At 45.0% G+C, this 20,138-nt stretch overlaps 1 protein-coding gene across 2 annotated transcripts in view; it reads left to right on the forward strand.

The window, feature by feature from the left end:
- Positions 1–19,265, forward strand: part of TBX4 (T-box transcription factor 4) — a 44,839-nt gene extending 25,574 nt beyond the window's left edge. Inside the window, exons 5-9 of one of the 2 annotated variants that reach the window (XM_036757259.1) lie at positions 11,429–11,581; positions 13,900–13,988; positions 14,324–14,559; positions 15,392–15,394; positions 18,649–19,265. In XM_036757259.1, the coding sequence (XP_036613154.1) occupies positions 11,429–11,581; positions 13,900–13,988; positions 14,324–14,559; positions 15,392–15,394; positions 18,649–19,265 (1,098 nt within the window). The remainder of the gene's footprint in view (positions 1–11,428; positions 11,582–13,899; positions 13,989–14,323; positions 14,560–15,391; positions 15,395–18,648) is intronic. The other variant, XM_036757258.1, reaches the window with a different exon arrangement.
- Positions 19,266–20,138: the final 873 nt, after the last annotated feature.

Genomic DNA, 20,138 nt, shown 5'->3' on the forward strand with positions numbered 1-20,138 from the left:
AGAGAGGGAGGCTGACAACTTCGAGCAACTCTGCCTTCCTTAAACCAATTTATTCATGAATCAAGACATCACCCATGATGTCATTGGTCTTTGAAAATGAAGAACAATCAACAACAGTCCTAAATAACTAAGTCCATACTGACTGGGAGGGAAGGCAGTTCTAGGTAGGTTAATACAGAAGGACAGATAGAACCAAAGGGGGCACTGCTGAGTTGTTAGGGAGAGGGTTCTTCTCATCAGATATCACTGCTTTAGGTTCTGGCTTCTTCTGTGAGTCTGGCATCTCTTTGGTGATGGAATTTGTTATGCCATTGGGACATACCAGGTTTCTTCTCCTCCTGGTACATTGGAAAGTCTAACTGATTTTAGAGTCAGCTCTGTTATTTAGTTTCACTCTAAAATTCAATAATAATTACATATTCCCAGAGTGTTTTAGGACTTGTAAAGAGCTTTTCTCACAGCTGCACGAGGTAGGTAGAGCAAGAGTGCCTTCCCCATTAAGTGAGCCAGGAGAGCCTCCTTCTGGAGCTAGCTATCCAGTAATGGATCTGCAGAACTCCCCAAGCACTGAGCACCTCTCCCCACCTCCCCACCTCCCCACCTCCCCACATCCACAGCCCAAGCTGACATGTCTGGAAAGTGCTAGAAAAACAAGTTAACCTAAAGAATCTAGAGATGGAAGTGATGTTAGAGGCTATCTGGTCAGACTCTTCATTTTCCAGATGGAGAAACTGAGGCCTAAGATCACCTGAGTAGTAAACATCAGAGGCAGGATTTGAACCCAAGACATCTGACTCCAGGGTTAATGCTCTTTGAACTGTCTCCATGCTTTAGAGCTGGAAAAAAAATATCTTGGGCTACTTCATCCAATCACTTACATTTTATGGAAGGAAAATGAGACTCAAGCAATTTATTTGCCTATGATCTTGCAGCCAAGGGCAGCTAGGTGGCACCATAGTGCACAGAGTGCTGGACCTGGAGTCAGGAAGACTCATCTTTTCAGAGTTCAAATCTAGCCTCAGACACTTACTAGCTGTGTGACCCTGGATGAGTCACTTAACTCTATTTACCTCAGTTTCCTCATCTGTAAAAGGAGCCGGAGAAGGAAATGGCAAGCAGCTCCAGTGTCTTTAACCCCAAAAGGGGTCACAAAGAGTCAGACACAACTGAAAAATAGCATGCAACCATAGTAAGCGGCAGTGCCAAGACTTGAACCCAGGTCTTCTTGACCCCACATTGGCTCTTCCCCTAGCCTATTGCATAGTCCTACTCTGACGGCTGTATTTTGGGTAGGAGGGACAGTTTCCCCTAGTGGAAAGTAACATAAATGGAATTTCAAAATTGTGTGCTAGGGAAACTTAGGTAGGCAATGTCTGGATGGATATACCGTTTGTATGGGTCTGGTGTGTTTGTACAGGTGGCCCCAGAAATGTACAAACAATTGCTTTCTGTAGCAGAGAGACAGAAGTAGGGCTAAAGTGTCCTACAGTCATGAGAGTTCCTGTTGGCTGAGGCCTAGGACAATGGGGGTGAATTAGCCCACAAATGAGATCAGGGAACTGGAGAGAGATGAAGGTGGGGAGGTCAGCTTTTCACAATGCTTTATGGAGGAAGGACATTAGTTCTTTGAGGGTGGGGTAGAGTAGGGTGGCCCAGGAAGCCCGAATTGAATCTACTCAGCCCAGGGAAGCCATAATAAAGACCCATGCTGGGTTTTGAAACTTAAGTGTTGCTGATCTTGGGTCTCAACATCTTTACCTTCAAACCTTTTCTGTTAATGGGATAGAAAGGAACAGGAACCTGAGAGACATAGCCTAGAGCTGTTTCCCTATTAATTCGTTCGGCAGATGATCATTAAGTACCTTCTGGGTACAAGGGTCCAGGATCTCTCTCTCTCTGAAGAGTCCCCATAGAGTTCTAGCCCAAGCTTTTCATTTTTTAGTGAGCATTTCTTTAATTCTAGAACAGTATAGAGAGAGTTGGGCAGTGGGATCTAGACAGCCAGAGATCCTCTAGCACAGAGGTTCCCAAACTTATTTGGCCTACCATCCCCTTTTCAAAAAGGAAAATTACTAAGTGCCAAACTCCCCCACAGGAAATCTATTTTCTTTAACCTTTTAACAGATTTTTTTTTTTGAAATTTGCATCATTTCAAATATATATAAAATTCAATAAATTATTGTAAATTTGTGGGGTTTTTCCTGCATTGAAATTTTGATAACACAATATTGTGTCATGTAACTACATAGTATCATATTGTAAACAAGTCATTACACACACATATTTCTGCCAGTACATGCTGTACTTTCCAACAATGCACAACACACTCACCTGCCAACACTTGCTTTTTAAGACCTGTCAGCTGACTTGACCACTATTATGTGTGTTTATTTGGAAAATAATGTAATCACTACAACTTGAACTCTGTCATACAACAGATGAAACATGTATGAATGGTTTTTCAAAATTGTCTTATTTTCTCTTCTTTCCTGTCCCCTCTCTCCTGTAAAAGCCCTCTCTTGCAAAAAAAAAAAAAAGTTATAGTCAAGCAAAACAAATTCACACGTTGGTTGAGTCTAAACATAATAGTAACAACTAATATTTGTGTAGAGCTTTAAGGTTTGCAAAGTGCTTATATACATGTTATCTCATTTGATCCCCACAACAACCCCAGGCGGTAGGAGGTATTATTATCCCCATTTTACAGATGTGGAAACTGAGGCTAAGAAAGGCTAAATGACTTGCTTAGGGTCACATGGCAAATGCCTGAGGTAAGATTTGAATTCAAGTCTTCCTGACTCCAAATCCAGCATTCTATCTGCTTTGCCACTTAGCTGACATACATGAACACGTATGTTCCATTCTGCACCATCTCTTTGGAGTTACAATGGGTCGCTGTGTCAATCAAAATTCTTTAGTCTTTCGAAGTTGTTCTACTTTACAATATTGCAGTCATTGCATAAATTGTTCTCCTGGTTTTGCTAATTTCCCTTCATGTAATTCTTCTGAGGTTTCTCTGAATCTATTTCTTCCACCATTTCTTAAGGCAAAATAATATTCCATCACATTCATATGCCATAATTGTTCAGCTAGTCCCCATATGGATGGAAATTGCCTTAGTTTTCATTTCTTTGCTACAACAAAAGGTACTATTATAAATGATTTTGTACAAATATCTTCTTTCCTTCTGTCTTTGACCTCTTTGAAGGACATGCTTAGTAGTTACATCACTGGGTTAAGGGCATGCACAGTTTAATGATTTTGAAGGTACAGATTACGAAAAATTTCTTTCCAGGATGGTTGGAACATCACAGTGTGTCTGTCCTCCCATAATCACTGCAGTATTTGTCATTTTCCTTTTTTTTTTTTTGTCCATCTTTGCTAATCTGATGCCTGTGAGCTGGAACCTCAGTTGTTTTCATTTGAATTGATTTTATTAGTGATTTTGTGCACACACACAACCCTTTCAGCTTTCTTTTGTGCATTGTCTTCCCCAAGAGATTATGAACTTCTTGGGGGCAAGGACTACTTTTCTTTTCTTTTTTTCTACTTGTATCCCCAGGGCTTAGCACAATGCCTAGCACATAGTAGACCTTTAGTGGGTTTCTTGACTATGACTGACTATTTGGAGCACTTTTCATATGATTAATATCACAGCTTGCATTTCTTCTTTTGAGAACTGCCTGCTCATATCCTTTGACATTTATATATTGGGGAATGCTCTTGTTATATATTTGTATCAATTACCTATCTATCTTGTATATTAGAACTTTGTCAGAGAAATTTGCCGTGAAGAGTTTTCCCAATTAACTCTTTCCCTTCTAATTCTCACTACATTGGTTTTGTTTGAGGAAAAATATATATTTCGACGATGTAATTGATGCTCTCATTTTGTTGGGAAGCCCTCTGTCCTGCTTCCTATGAGAGGACTGGGGAGGTGGAGAGGGGCTCTCTCTTGAGACTGGGACTCACCCCCTGTGTCTCTTCTGGAGCTGTTCTGACTTGGCTAGTCTGGTAGGTTTTCTCTGGTGTATGCCTGTCTTTCCGTAGCCTCCCCAATATTTGTCTCTTTTTTTTTTTTTTTTGCCATCTTTGCTAATCTGATGCATGTGAGCTGGAACTTCAGTGGTTTTCATTTGAATTTATTTTATTATTAGTGATTTGGTACCTTCCTGTCCTCCACATCCTTTTCAGCTTTCTATTGTGTATTATCTTCCCTAATTAGATTGCCTTGGGGCAGGGACTTTTTCTTTTTTCTTATTTGTATCTTTGGTCCCCCATCAACTGTGGTTGCTTGGTATCCTGGGTGGGCGTAGCTCTGGCCTTTGTATATTGGGTTGATTGGTCTTCGGGCAAACTTCTAGTGGAAGAATCTTCTTCTTAATTGGGTGAGAGAGGTCCCATGACTGCTGTTGGGATGACTTATCCACAGTTTCCTGTGCTCTCCACATCAGGGGTTGCTCTGAGGGTTCAGGTACTTCAGTTTACCTATGTCCTGGACATCTGTGTGACTGATTGCAAGCTAAATGCAGGTCCGGGCTTGGCCTGAAAGATCATCCTGTAATTTGCTGGTCTGGCTTTTTACTTCTCAAAATAGGTGGGTGGGCTTCATTGATGCCTTGTGTTTTTATATCAGTCATTTCCAGATAGGCTCAGATCCTCACTCAAAGATACAAAGAAAACCAGTTAAGCAATATAATCCACATTGATCACCTTTGGCAGTGTATGCAATGTTCTCCACCCATAGCCTCCCTCTGCCCCCACCTCCAACTCTCTACTGAAAGGGGTGGAGGACATTTCCTCAACTCTTCTCTAGATCCCATGTTGGTCATTGCAATGATTCAGGATTGGTTTTTCATTTAAATGATTATAATTATTGCATATATTGGGGTTTTTAGAATTTATTTTTCCATTAAAAAAGAATATGAAAAATAAGTGAAAAAAAAGAATTTATTTTCCCCTTCCTGAAATATTGAAGCTTTAAGCCTTAACAGTAATAGGTGTAACATCACCAAATAAATAATAATCTACATTCCCTATCTCACTTTACCATTTATTTAGCATTTTCCTTACAATAACCCTGTGAGGTCTGTCGCATAAGTATCACCGTACCCATTTTAGAGATGAGGAAACTAGTCACTAGAGTGAGGAAGGATAGGAAGCTTGCATGTGGAAAACCCTTCTGGGCTGCGATTTGAGATGGAGAAAAATCACTGTTCTTCTCCAGGCTTCTGTTTCTTTTCACTTTCAATACAGTCTCTGTGGAGGATTTTCTGTACGGCAGCTGGGAGAGAGAAATGGCAATCCTTGCGATGGGAAAAGTTAGTGTCCTTATTCTAAGCCAAGAGGGAATGGTTCATTCAGTCCTGACCAAGGATGGAACAAATTTCTCAGCCCCCACCAGCTTTTTCAGGGCTTTTCATTTACCTGGTATTAGCAGCGATCCTCCCAGGTGGAAATGATCTTTCCTTTCTCCAACTTCACAGAGCAAGTGCTTTGTACCTTTCTTCTTAAAAGAAAAAAAGATTTATTGGTGCCTTTGCTTGTTACATCCCAGTTATTTCCAGATATTGTCCTCTCCATAGGGAGCCTTCCCTGGTAATAAAGAAAATAACTTCTGACAGCGTATATAAAATTCCACACTCACCTCTTCAATGAAAACTGCTTATAAACTTCTCTTTTGTTTCCAGGCCATTCTTTGTTGTTGTTCGGTCATTTCAGTTGAGTGCAACTCTTTGTGACCCCATTTAGGGTTTTCTTGGCAAAGACCCTGGAGTGGTTTGCCATTTCCTTCTCTAGCCCATTTTACAGAAGAGAAACTGAGGCAAAGAGGGTTAAATGATTTGCCCAGGGTCTGTGTGACTGAGGCTGGATTTGAACTCAGGAAGATGAGGCTTCCTGACTCCAGGCCCAGCACTGTATCTACTGAGCCACCTGGGGGCTCCTCCAGTCCATCCCATCCCACCCCATGCCATGCCATGCCATGCCATGCCATCCCAACCCATTTCATCCCATCCCATCCCATCCCATCCCATTCCATCCCATCCCATTCTATTCTATTTTAAACATGGGGTCTGTAAAACACTAGTCTATTCTATTATAATTCTATTTTAATTCTTCATAATTATTGGATGGTTACTGCATAGTACTTCACATTTGTGTGTTGCTATAACTCCTCTGTGGGATTATAATTCCAATGAGATGATGATCATGGCCCATTTTAAAATTATTTTTTCCACAGTGCTTTGCATTTGAATGCATTAATAATTCAAATGAAATATCCAAAAAACTGATACCAAACACAAGAACCTAAAAAATTTAACACTATCGGATAGAATTCTTTCTGAAGTAGATGACACTCTTCCCTGTCATTTTAATTAGAGTAAATTTGTTCAGAAGAACATAACTTTGGTCCTGCTTTAGGATTCCAAATCATCATTACTTTGATAACTTAGGCATTTGGGTGATTCCTGGGCTAGCCTAGGGTGCTGGCTGAGAATCTCCCAACTACAGAGACTGATCATATCCCTCCTTTCCCCTGCCTCCCAACCAATTTCCCAGAATAGGCTTCCATGACAATGTTCCTGTCCTTAGGCTGATTTTTTTCTTTCTTTTATCTTTGTCTCTTTCCGTCTTCCTTCCTTTTCTTTTCCCCTTTGTCCCCTTTTGTCTTTCTTATGTCCTTCTAGTACACACTTAATGTTTATTGACTGTCTCTGTGTTTCTATCTCTTTCTCTGTGCCTATGCCTGTCTTTTAGAACTTTAGCCCAGTGAATCTAAGGCTTGTTTTTTCACCATTTAATGTGACTGACTTTCCTCCAAACCTGTCCCTCCCCTCTCCCCAATTTCCTATTTGGAGAATGGGTCTTAGTTTAAAATTCTTTGTTGAAAATTTCTACTTCACAATCGCCTAGGTCTGGTCTGGTCCCTTCCCCCCAGGCATTCGGGGTTGTCCTCCTTCATTAGGTTGGACAGCTACCCTATATTCAGAATCAACATTATGAATATTCGTTATTGTATAATGATAGCTTGCATTAGGACAGACTGCTAGTTAACCAGGGAGTACAGGAGTGTATGAGGGCTGCAACGCTAAGCATTAGACACCTGGGAAACAATAAAGATTATCCATATGGATGCAAAAGAGGGACATGTGTAATCATTGAAAATGTCTAAACAGAGTCATTACTTAAGTACACTAAGGAGGCCCTGACTAGCTGGAGGTTGGGAGCTAGGGTTATTCAAGGAAACATTCCAGGAGAAGGTGGCCTTGAGGCAGAGGTGGGACTAGCAGGGTTGGCTGGACTATGGGCTCCAGAGTGTGCCCTATGTTCACTCGGGAAGTGCTGTCCTTGTGGCACCTACCAGCCCTCAGCCTTTCCTCATACCCTCTAGTGGCTCTTAAGGCATAGCAGCTAAACCACTGCCCCAGGCCATCTCTCTGTACAACAAGAGCATGGTCACCTGGGCATGCTTTTCAAGGGGCCGTCCTCCCCTCCAACCTCCAACAGGGACAAAGATTAGCCTGCCCCCGCCCCTAGGTTTACTCTACCCATGGTACCCCTGCTACCTCTTCCCACAGAGACTGTGCTCCTCATTGCTAGGGCTCCTTTCTGCTTGTTTTTGTCCAGACCTGAGACATCATAGGTGCTGGGAACTCCCAGTGAGGAAACACCTCAACCAATGCAAACCAGCAACTGGTCTATAGTCTTAGAGAGTTGCTTACAGCATTGAAAGGTTAAATGATTCATCCAGGGCCACACAGTCTGTATCATGCTGTCTGTGAGAGAGACTTGAACCTGGTATTTCTTTTTCTTTCACTTGGGAGGTCTGGTTCTCTGCCCACTCTGCCGTGCTGCCTCTCTCCTTTCTTTTATTCCCTTGTTTCTTTATTAAAGTCCCCTCTGATGTCTCATGGCGTTGTAGAGAACCTCAGAGTCAGAAGGGACTTAGGCGGCCATCTCCTCCCACCTGTAGCTGAGAAGGAGTCCTTTGACAAAATAACTGACAATGTGGGCCTTTAATGAGGGATACTCACTACTTCCTAAGCCAGCCTATCTGTTCTTGAGGTAGCTCTAATTGCTGAGGTTTTCCTCAACCTCAGGAATAAATCTGCTTCCCTGACTTACAGCCATTGTTGCTAGTTCTGCCCTCCATAGCCCAGCAGGCCTAGTGTGATCCCTCTTTGTCAAGACATCTCTTTAAACACTGACTCAAGTTTCCCAGGAAAGGTTCTTGTCTCTTGCTATGGCTGGTCATGATGGAGGGTTCTTCTTTTTTCCTTGCTGCCAGCCAGGTTCTCAGGGGTTAAACTCTTCAAAAGGCCTTAGCATTTAGCCTGTCCCCCATGGACTTGTCCTCCCATCTGGAGGGGGTCAGGAGCCGGAGAAAAAAGATCTAGAAAAGGGCACCCAGTTAAAGGAAAAGGAACTTAAAAAGGGAAGCGATTCTGGCAGGCCTATCCCAGCCTACCTCAGCCATGACCAGCAGCTAAATGGTTACAGACGTGCTGATAAAATGCCCCAAATTCCTGGTCTAGCCTCCGGTGGGAAGGGTGTCTGGCAAATGTCAACAATAAAAAATGCATTTTAATGGCACATAATGCAGCCGCTACCGTAGGGAGGGCCGGGTGAGGCTAGGTGAAGCAGATTTGGGGAGTGGTAACTACTGAGGGACACTCCTGGGGGCTTGGACACTCTCTATGTGGAGCCTTGCTGAGCTGGGACTTAAGGGAATCAACTTCTCCTCCCCCAAGTCCCAGGGGAGCTGAAGCAGGAGCTGGGAACAAGAGGCTGGGCCTGGGGCATCTTTCTTGTTCCACTGAGTTGAGATACTGGAGAAGCAACTGATGTGACCGGGTCGGTAAGTGACCCTGGAGTCTGGGCTCATCCGTCTCCTTCTACCTTAAGCTGAGTTAATTCTGCCCTTTGCCCTAAGCTGGCAGCTATTACTTCCTGGGGATGGAGTTATTTTCAAGAAAACCCTAAGGGTCTAGATGGAGCAAGACTTTTTGGCTTAGAAAGTTCTCTTTCCTTTCCAGAAAGAGTGAGTGGCACTTAGGGTTATAGGTTCAGAGCTGGAAGGGACTTGTAGGGAACTTGTGACCTCAAGGCCACATGTGGCCCTCTAGGTCCTCAGGTGAGGCCCTCTGGATCTACAGGGCCACATCTGGTCTCGAGTCTGCAGGTTTCTCACCCTTGAATCCAACCCTTTCACTTTACAAATGAGGAAACTGAGGCCCAGAGAGAGTCATAGGAGCCCAGATATAGAGTTGAATGGACCTTAGAGGCCCACTCCCCTCATTTTATAAATGAGGAAACTGAAGCCAATAGGTTCATAGGAGCATGGCTCCAGAACTGGAAGGGATGTTATCTAATCCAACCAAAAACTGATCTTGGGAATGAGAAAATAAAAGAAGAGGGGAAGACAGAAGAGTCAGGAAAGGAGAACAAGAATGAAGGGAAGGGGGAGGAATAGTTTTACTGCCAGATTCTATGGAGCAGATCATGTAGTGGGGAAAGACTGAGAGAGGAGAGAAAGGTGGAGGTCTAATGCTCAGCTTTGGCTTGAGTATTTCCTCTCCGCTCCCCAAGGCAGGTCACCAAGAGCAGAAGCTGGCTGTGGCCTCTCCTAGAAGAATCGAGTTCTGGCCACCCAGCCTGAATGGGCCCCCTCAGGAAGTGTGGCCACAGACTAACCATAAAGGGGAGCTAGCAATGGCACTGGCACATTTTAAACTCCACCGAGGATTTTCTTTGCACCTCCAGCTCTTAACAGAGTACTTTACTCCTAATAAGTGATGAATGAGTATTTGTTGACTGACTGGCTGCAAAGCAAAATATGCACACTTATTATTAGAGAGTTGCTTAGAGCATTGAGAGGTTAAATGATTCATCCAGGGCCACACAGTCTGTCTCACACTGTCTGTGAGAGAGACTTGAACCTGGCATTTTTTTTTTTCACTTGGGAGGGCTGGTTCTCCACCTACTCTGCAATGCTGCCTGTCTCCTTTCTTTTATTCCCTTGTTTCTTTATTAAAGTCTTCCTCTGATCCAAAGGTGTTGGTGTTGTAGAGGACCTCAGCATTTAAAGTTCTCCACAGTGACTCCCCCCTACCTCTCCAGTCTCCTTCCTCATTGCTCCTCTGCTCATGATCCAGCCGAACAGGACTCTGAACTCAGCAGTCCCTCTCCCACCTCAATGGCCTTGTCCAGGCCATCCCCCATGTACTCTCTCCCCTCATCTTCACTCATCTTTCTTCAAGGCTGAACTCAGGGACCACCTCATCCATGAGGCCTTAGGATCAATTTATAGCTGAGGAAACTGAGGCACTAAATTCATATTCATAATTATCTTCTAACATAATCATATTCCATTATGTTTACAAATAACACTTTTTTTCAGCCATTTCTCAAATATTGGGCTTTCCCCACTTTTTTCTAGTTTTTTTCCACAACAAAAAGTGATGGAATAAATTTGGGGGGTATATTAATTACCTTTCTCTGTCTTTGACCTCTTTGGGATAAATGACTAAAAAATTTCTTGGATCAAAGGGTATACTCAGATTGACATTTTTGGGTACAATTCTAGATTGTTTTCCATGATGGCAGAACCACTCTGCTGTTACACCAACCATGCATTAGTGTGCCTGCCTTCCAAAGCCCCTTCAACAATTGTCATTTTCATCTTTGCCAACTTGGCAGGAGTCAGGTGGAACCTCAGACCTGTTTTAATGTGCATTTCTTGACTGTTAGTGATTTAGAGCATGTAGCCATTCCTCTTTATTCTTAATTTTCCTGTTTCTACTTTTCTTCCTCCTCAAACATCTCTAGATCCCTTAGTCTTACCTCTCTCTTTTGTTTCCTTCACAAGCTACCACGACTTACATTTATCAGTGTACATGTTGTATTCCTCCTGGAGAAAATAAGTTCCTTAAGGACAAGGACTTCTCTGTTGGTCTTTTCTTTATTTCTTTTCTATCTACCTTCCTCAACCCCCACTGGAAAAAGAAAACCCTTATTATAAATGTTCATTGTCAAACAAGACAAATTCTCACATTGGCCTTGTCCAAAGATACATTTTTCAATCTGCATCTTGAGCCCATCATCTCTCTATTCGGAGGTGGGTAGTATGCTTCATCTTCAGTCCTCTGGAATTGTGGGTGGTCATTGAATTGATGAGAGTTCTTAAGTCCTTCAAAGTTGTTTGTCTTTATAATGTCATGATTATTGCATAAATTGTTCTGGTTCTGTTTACCTCATTCTGCATCAGTTGGTTGTCTTCACGTCCCCAGCACCACTGAATTGAGTTGAATTGCATTAGGTCTAGAAGAGCAACCCTCCCCTCCCTGCAATTAGGGAGATGAGAAGTGGCCTGTGAAAGTAGACCCCCAGCTACAAAATGCTCACGGCATCTTCCTTCTTTTTTCAGATTATTCTCAACTCCATGCACAAGTACCAGCCTCGTCTGCACATCGTGAAGGCCGATGAGAACAATGCCTTTGGCTCCAAGAACACGGCTTTCTGCACGCATGTGTTCCCAGAGACCTCCTTCATTTCAGTGACTTCCTACCAGAACCACAAGGTATAGCGAGTGTTCTCTCTGCTTGCTTTCATTACCGCCCCTCATCCTGCCTGCCCCTGACCTGGGAGAGAGGCCAGAAGACCAAACACATCACCCATCCTGTTAATAGGGAACAGCCTGAGCTATGCCATTGGCATGGAACAGAAGAAAACCAACCTCTTAGCACAACACAGCCCAAAACAGGCAGGAAGCATAGCAGAGGACACTGAGTTCTCATTGAAGCCTCTTGGGTGTACCTGGCTCTGTTGCTGGCTCCCTACGTGACCTTGGACAAGTCTCTTCACTTCTTCGGGTTTCATTTTCCCCACTCAAGATCAGCCCTAAGGTCCTATCCAGCCCAAGTCTATATTCCATAAGACTCCCATGCATGGTGAGAAGAGCTGCCTGGGCAGGGATCCACAGCCATGGGACCTCATAAACTCTAAGATGTTACTCAGACCAGCAAGCAAAGCTAATGATGACCTGGAAAAGAGTCAGAAATCTCATGACCTCCATATACATACTTAGGGAGAGAGATGAGGGACATGCTGATAAACATCAGGGCATGGATTGGGGGTGGGGGCCTTCAATTTTTTCTTTACCTCCTCTCTTTTCTTGAAGTATGACTGGTCATCCCATGAATTGTTCTGATTCTGTCCGTTTCACTTTGAGTGAAGTGATTCTGGTCTAGCTCTGGCTCCAGCTCACTGGGGAGGAGGTAGATTACAGGAAAAGGTGCCCAAGAACTGGGGCATTTGCCCACTTGAAAGATGACTGGAGAGGGAGAGCCTTGCCCCCAGGGGCTGGCAGCTCCACCCCTTCCAATTAGTCAGAATGTGCAAGCTGAGCTCACTCTGTGCCCATCCCTCTTATGATTTTTCCCACCTTTCCCATACCTCCTGCTCTTATTCTAGATGCCATGGGGCTGGAGGTAGATGCCAACTCTGGTGTCCTGGCCCCGTTGGTTCCCCGATAGGTCTGTAGAACTAACCTAGTTCCTTTTGCTTTGAACTGTGGGGCTTGGAATAACTCCCATATGACAGTGGAGCTGGGGCCAGATAGGCTTGGGGCAGCAGAATACTCTACAAAAGAGCAGTTTGGATGATTTAGGGATTTGGGAGAAGCTGTAATTGGGTTGTGGCAAGGAGAAAGGGGGATGTCATCACTTCTCTCTGGTTATTTTGAAATGGCCGATCCCTGAGCAATCTCACTAGATTGAAATCCTTCAGACTTGTTCATTTGGAACTCTCCTTTGGAACCAGATTACTCTTCTCCATCCCAGACCTCCTAGAGCATTGGATTTGCTGATTGAAGCTGAGTACTTTGATCCAGTGAGGGCAGCTAGGTTTGGCAGGCCTGGAGTTAGGAAGACCTGAGTTCAAATCTGACCATAGACACTTACTAGCTGTGTGATCCTGGGCAAGTCACTTAACCCTGTTTGCCTCAGTTTTCTCATCTATAAAATGAGCTGGAGAAGGAAATGGCAAACTACTCCAATATCCAGTATCCAAGAAAACCCCAAATGGAGTCAGGAAGAGTGGGACATGACTGAAAAATGATTGAACAAAAACTTTGATCTAGCATCCTCTCTCCCCATGACATCATAAAAAAGGGTACACCGATCTTGCCCAGGGTAGAATCTTTGCTTGTTCTTCTCTCCCCCAGTCTTTTTCCTGTTACCTTTGGGGTTTCTTGTACTCATCGTGGCTAGCTTTACTTCTTTATAAGGGCAGGTAGGATGAATTTCTACTTTCATTCAAGCACTCCATCAGGACATCCCTGGCTCTTTTCCAGAGTTGTGCCCTTTTCCTTCATCAAAATGGTAATGTGGAGCCAGGTTATTTGTGGGACAGAGGGTGCTAGATTGGCACTAGGAATAGCAGTAAATGGACAAGTAGGCCATTGCTGAATATTTCCTGAGAGATCCCCATAAAAGGGGGCCAAATGGAGAAATATAGAGTTAGTTAGGGGATACTGAGGGGACACTGAAAGTTAGCTAGGGCCTCTCAAGGCTGGGCCAAAGAAAAGGATGGTGTCCTATGCAACTCCTGCCCTAAAATCCATATTCATCCAAGTACAGGACATTTTATGAGATGGCTATGAGATGAGACAAGAGAAGAGAATAGAAGTCCAGAGAGAAGCACTGACAAACAGGACAGCTTTGAAAGTTACAGGTTGACTGGACAGGGTACATCACTCTAGTATTCATCTCTTTGGACTAAAGGAATAAAAGTTCAGATAAGAGATACATTTTTAAAAAGGAGAGGAGGCAGGTGCCTTGACTCTGACCCTAAGGGAATATACTATGTCAGTGACTCTTCTGTTTCCTTCTTGGACAGATCACTCAACTGAAAATTGAGAATAACCCATTTGCCAAAGGATTCCGGGGCAGTGATGACAGTGACCTGCGTGTGGCTCGCTTACAGAGGTATGAGAGAAAGGAGGCCCCATCTTCATGGTCCATAGCCAACACTCAAGCTTTTCCATGGCCCTCATGGATGATTGGGGTGGAGGATAATTTTTCAGGGAAGGGCCCAGGAGTCCAGAGTCTCAGCTTGGCCACTTATGAGTTGTATGACCCAAGGCACATGACTTAACCTCTATGAGACTCAGTTTCCTTGACTGTGAAATAACACCTGCCCTGTCTCAGAATTGTAAGGGTGAAACGAAACAGTGTGAACATGCTTTGGGAACAAGGACACCCTCCACAAATGGGAGCGAGTTTTTATTTATCTTTTTCTTCCTTCTCCCTTCCCTCTCTAGCAAAGAATATCCGGTGATTTCCAAAAGCATCATGAGACAGAGACTCGTCTCCACTCAGCTTTCTGCTAAGCCTGATGTAAGCCCACTGCATGGCGCCCATCAGGCGCTCCAGCACTATCAGTATGAGAATGGGGCACACATGCAGTTTGCTGCTGCTGAAGGGCAAGACCTATCCCTTAACACCTTCCCAGGGCAGAGAGACTCGGGGCTGTTCTATCATTGCCTGAAGAGACGAGGTAAGTGACTACCTCTCAGAACCAAAAATCCTAGGAGGGTTGGAGGAAAAGAAGGAAGGAAGGAAGAGAAAGGAAGGAAGGGAGGCAGGGAGGAAGGAGGGAAGGAAGGAAGGAAGGAAAGGAGAGAGGGAGGGAGGGGCAAAAGAAGGAAGGAAAGGAAGGAGGGAGGGAGGGGGAAAGAAGGAAGGAAGGAAGGAATGAAGGAAGGAAGGGAGGGAGGGAGGAAAGGAGGGAAGGGGGGAGGGAAGAAGGGAGAGAGGGAGGGAGGAAGGAAGGAAGGAAGGAACGAAGAAGAAAGAAAGAAAAAGAAAGAAAGAAAGAAAGAAAGAGGGAGGGAGGGAAGGAAGGAGGAAAGAGCACATGGATAGAGGATGTAAGCTCCTTGTGGGTAGCAATTATTTCGTTCTTTATCTACATCCCCAGTGACTGGCATATCCTTTATATCTTTATTCTACATCCCCAGTGGCTGGCATATCCTTTATATCTTTATTCTACATCCCCAGTGGCTGGCCTATAGTAGTATCTTAATATATGCTTATTGACCGATTGATTAGAGGAGGGGTTTTTAACCTTTTCAGTGTCATGGACCCCTCTGGCCAGCTGTTGAAACCTATGGGCCCCTCCTCAGAATCATGTTTGTAAATGCATAAAAGAAAAATTACAAAGGAAACCAAATATGTTGAGACAACATCATCACAAGTTGTCCAAGTATTTTTTTAAACAAACAAGTTTACAGACCCCCAAGTTAAGAGAGCTTATATTAGCTAGAGCTTTCTCTGCACAGGGCTATTCCACTTACTACCTCTTCATCACTTGAGAATGGGGTAGGGAGCGGGTAGAGAGAAGAACCTGCCTGAAGGGACCTGTGGCCCTAGCTGGGTCTCCTTATTCTCAGCTGCTGTTTGATTCTTTTCATTTTGCCTCTGGAGCCTCACCCAATGTCACTACCTCCTTGGTTGCTCTGACTGCCTGTCTTCGGGACTTAAGTCAATTTTGCCCTATGCTGGAGGCTCTTGGCAAAGGTTTGATATGGGAGCAGACCGGAACATTTGATTAGAATGAGGTCCTTGGAAAATCCCAGTCAGAGGCTGAATAATAATCCTCATAATTACTAATATTTATAGAGCTGGGCAAGTCACTTAACCCTGTTTGCCTCAGTTTCCTCATCTGTAAAATGAGCTGGGGAAGGAAATGGCAAACCCCACTCCAGTATCTTTTTCAAGTAAACCCCAGATGGGATCACGAAGAGTCAGACACAACTGAACAACAACAAAATAGAGCCCTTTAAGGTTTGCAAAACACTTTACATCTGGGATCTCATTTGATCCTTATTCTATAGCTCTGAGAAGTAGGTTCTATTATCATCCCCATTAAGCCTGAGAGAGGTTAAGCCACTTGTGTGGGGTCTCGTGCTGCTAAATGTTTAAGGTTGGATTCGAACTCAAACCTTTCCAACTCCTGGCCCAGTGATCTAGCTACCGTGTGCCTGCTTGGTGCAATGAGAGAGCACTAGCTCTTGTATCAGAGGACCTGGATTCAAATTCTGACTCTGATACTTACTAGCTTTGTGACCTTGAGCCAGTCCCTCCCTGGGCCTCAGTTCCTTTATCTTCAAAGTGAGGAGGTTGGACTGATTAGCCCCAGAAGGCCCTTCCTGCCTGAGATCCATGAACCCATGCTTCCAGTGATAATCCTACCCTTGTTACTGCAGATCATCCAGATTTGTACCCTTTAGCCAATTTGCTCATGAATGGACCTGTAAGGGATGTCATGGTGTTTAAAAGGACCCAGGGTGGGTGTCTGGGAATAGAAAGGACAAAAGTCCTTGTTCTAGAAGCTCTTTTATACATTCTGAACCTTCCACTTACATGAAGGAGAAGAGACCTTGTTTCTGTGGTCCTCAAGGCAAGGTGGTATGGTACAAAGAGCACTGAATTGGGACTTGGCTAAAATTCCCACTCTGCCACTTAATCGATCAGCAAACATCTATGATGTCCTAGGTACAGTGTTTGGTGCTGGGAATGCCTGTGTGATCTTTGGGAAGTCCCATGCAAAAATAAAGAAGTCAGAGAGGAACTCTTGAGGTCCTTCCAACTCAAGATAGATGATCATATCATCTATGATTTGGTTACAGCCTCAGGGCATATCCTTAATACTTGCTAGACCTCAGTTATTCTGTCTATAGAATGGGGATGGTGATATTGCCTCTTCCTAATAATCTCACAAGCCAACGAGGTCCTCTCTGTGAAGATGCTATGGTGTCCCAAGGGGAAAGCAGGACAGACATCTAGTACCATCGTAGCAGAACTCTGAGGCTCTACTAGGGATGGCTGCCTTTGAGAATCCTTTCCATGAGCCTTCATCATAACTCACTTGCTGATCATCACATGGGGAGCCAGATAGCTTTCTGTAATACCAAGGATGGCGTGTGTGTGTGTGTGTGTGTGTGTGTGTGTGTGTGTGTATGTGTGTGTGTGTGTGTTGGATAATTAATCTGGGGAGACCAAGGGCAGAGTAATGAGAGATAGAAACACCTGGAAAATGACCACAGCACACTGCTTGTGAAGGCTGAGAACTGTAGATGTAGAGGGAGTGTGGTACACTTGGGAGTCAGAGAATACAGGTTGAATCCCATAATGCCATCTCTGGCTATCCCTGCTTGGGTGAACTGGGCTTCAGTTTCCTCATTTGTAAAAGGAGGGGATTGGACTATGAAACAAGCAGCTATGACAGTGTAGGAGATGGAATGCTGGACTCGGAATCAGGTGGATCTGAGTTCAAATCCTGACTTGGGTACTCATTGAGCAAGTCTTTTTTTTTTAAAGGCAATCTGGGTTAAGTGACTTGCCCAGGGTCACACAGCTATATGTGTCTAAGGCCACGTTTGAACTCAGATCCTCCTGACTCTAGGGCCAGTCAGTACCTATCTGCCTCTCCCTGAGCATGTCTCAACTTCTCTGAGACTCAAACAAAATGAAGGGGTTGGACTTGATGACCTCTAGGGTTCCTTCCAGTTAAATCTGTCAAGCCATGACCAGATGATTTCTGTGGTTCCTTCCAGCTCTAGATTTCCACCTATCATGCTAGGTAGGTAGCAAGGAAAGCAAGGGCATTTTAAAGTACTTTTTCCTTCCTCCCCCTTCCATTCTTCTAGCCCACTGGGGCCTCATGCCTTATCCTGAACACATCTACAGCCTTCAACAAGACAGTGGTTAAAATAGAGAGAGGTCTGTTAATAGGGAAGGGAAGAAGGCATGATAAACCATCTGAAAAGGGATTCTTGAATTTGTCAAGAGGAACCATTACAAAAGCACCCTGACCCAGGTTGTTTGGATGGAGGAAAAGTCCTTTCTGGGGTCGTGGGTTTGGACTGGGAAGTGTGAGTCCACATGCTTGAAGGAGGACCTAGGGAATCCAGCATGGACTGTGTTTATCATCTCAATGTAGCATAAATAGAGCCGAGCTGTTGGCTCAAAATACAGCTCCTGTCTTTAACTATCCAGTCCACAAGTCCTCATTACCACAGTGGACCTGGCATCAGAACTCTTGAGTTCAAGTCCCTGTTCACTCCTCTCCTAGTTGAGTGATTATCACCTGGAAAATGGAGAAGGGAGGAAACTATGCAGGCGTTCTCTTTTTCCCAGGGTTGTAAATATTTGCTATATGAACATGAGTTATCTTTCAATATCCTCCCCCAAATTAGAGTTGGATCCATCCTGAAAGTACAGCACAGTTGGAAAAAGATTGAATTTGGAGTTAGGAGATCTGGGCTGGAGTCCTGGTTTTGCCACCGACTAGCTCTGGGTGACCTTGGACAAGTCACAAGCTTTCTGGCTCTCAGCTAGATGATCATTAAGCACCACCCCTTTTCCTTCTCGGCTCCACCCACTGCCCAGCTCTAGCCCGCTATGAAATCTGAGCACGAATTGTCCCTCTGACTGTCCACTGTGCTTCCTGCTAGAGCCGCAGGTACGTACAAAATGACAAGCGCAGGTGTAGTTCTAGCATCCTGGACATGGGCTTCCCAGGGGACTGTAGTTGATCTGAGGGGGATGGTTCTTGCCTAAAAGTATGTTTTTCTTCCTGCAGACAGCACGAGGCACCTGGACCTACCCTGCAAACGCTCCTACCTGGAAGCCTCATCCTCTGTGGGGGATGATCACTATTTCCGCTCACCGCCGCCTTACGACCAGCAGATGCTGAGTCCCTCCTACTGCAGCGAGGTGACTCCTCGGGAAGCCTGCATGTACTCAAGTTCTGGGGCTGAGATCGCCGGCGTGTCAGCAGTGGACGACCTTCCCCCACCCCCGCTGAGCTGTAACATGTGGACATCGGTGGCGCCGTACACCGGCTACAGCGTGCAGACAATGGAGACTGTGCCCTACCAGCCCTTCCCTGCTCACTTTACTGCCACCACTATGATGCCCCGGCTCCCCTCCGTGTCCACGCAGAGCTCCCAGCCTCCAGGGAACACCCACTTCAGCATCTATAACCAGCTCTCGCAGGCTCAGGCCCGAGAGCGAGGGCCGTCCACCTCATTTCCGAGAGAACGTGGGCTGCCCCCGGTGTGTGAGAGGAAACCCCCATCCCCGCACCTGAACGCTGCCAACGAATTCCTCTACTCCCAAAGCTTCTCCTTGTCCCGGGAGTCTTCCTTACAATATCATTCAGGAATGGGGACTGTGGAGAACTGGACTGACGGATGACTCTGAGGTCTCATGACCAGACAGACAGTGTTACTGATCCAGGACCTTGTTAATCCAGTGTTAATCCCGGGGGAGCAGCCTGCGCTATAGAGAAACCTACACAGTCGTGTATTTCCAAGGGGGGGAAGGGTGCGTTTGGAGAACACCTACTTTCTGACCTACAACTAATGCTACATCATGAAGAAAGAACAATGACCCAAGAAGTATCTTTAGTCCATCCAGATCTGGCAGACCTCTGGTGGTGCCCAAAGGGTGGGAGTTGGGGTGGGAGGGTTGGTCGAGCTAGGGTGTCTTTGGGAGGTCTCTACAGTGTGATCCTGGAGCTGAGTAGGGAGACCTCATCCAGAGGAAAATGTGCATGACATTTCAGGGGCAGATCACCATGGCTGGGGGAGATTGTTGGCACAGTCTGGAATCTGACTCCAGTCTAGTTTGGGGAAAGGGCCATCCACAATTTTGGCCTTTGGCTCCTTATGAGCGCCTTGGAGATCCAGGAAAGGAAAACCCACAGGGAAGTCAAACAGGGTCAGGGAGATGACAAGTATCTTAACATAGTATTTCGATTTAGAGGTGAGCCAGTAGGGAAAATGCTATCAAGAGCATCTTCTACTGCTAGTTTTTGGCATTGCATCCCCAGCCCCCTCCCCCTCCCCCTCCCCCCATGCATGTGGGAGAACCTCATCTCTCAGACTCCATCTTCATCCAAGAATTAGCACTCAAGAAATATCAACTTCACCTGGATGTGCCAGCAGGCGGCTATCGTGGAGCCAAAGTCAGGCATCGCTTGGAGAGAGTTCTGTCTCCTGGAGAATCCCCGCCTTGGAGGGAAGAAGCCCAACAGAAATAAAAATGGGAGTTGAGAAAACATTCACT

This window comes from Trichosurus vulpecula, chromosome 4, assembly GCF_011100635.1.
Source record: "Trichosurus vulpecula isolate mTriVul1 chromosome 4, mTriVul1.pri, whole genome shotgun sequence".
Classification (NCBI taxonomy): Eukaryota; Metazoa; Chordata; class Mammalia; order Diprotodontia; family Phalangeridae; genus Trichosurus; species Trichosurus vulpecula.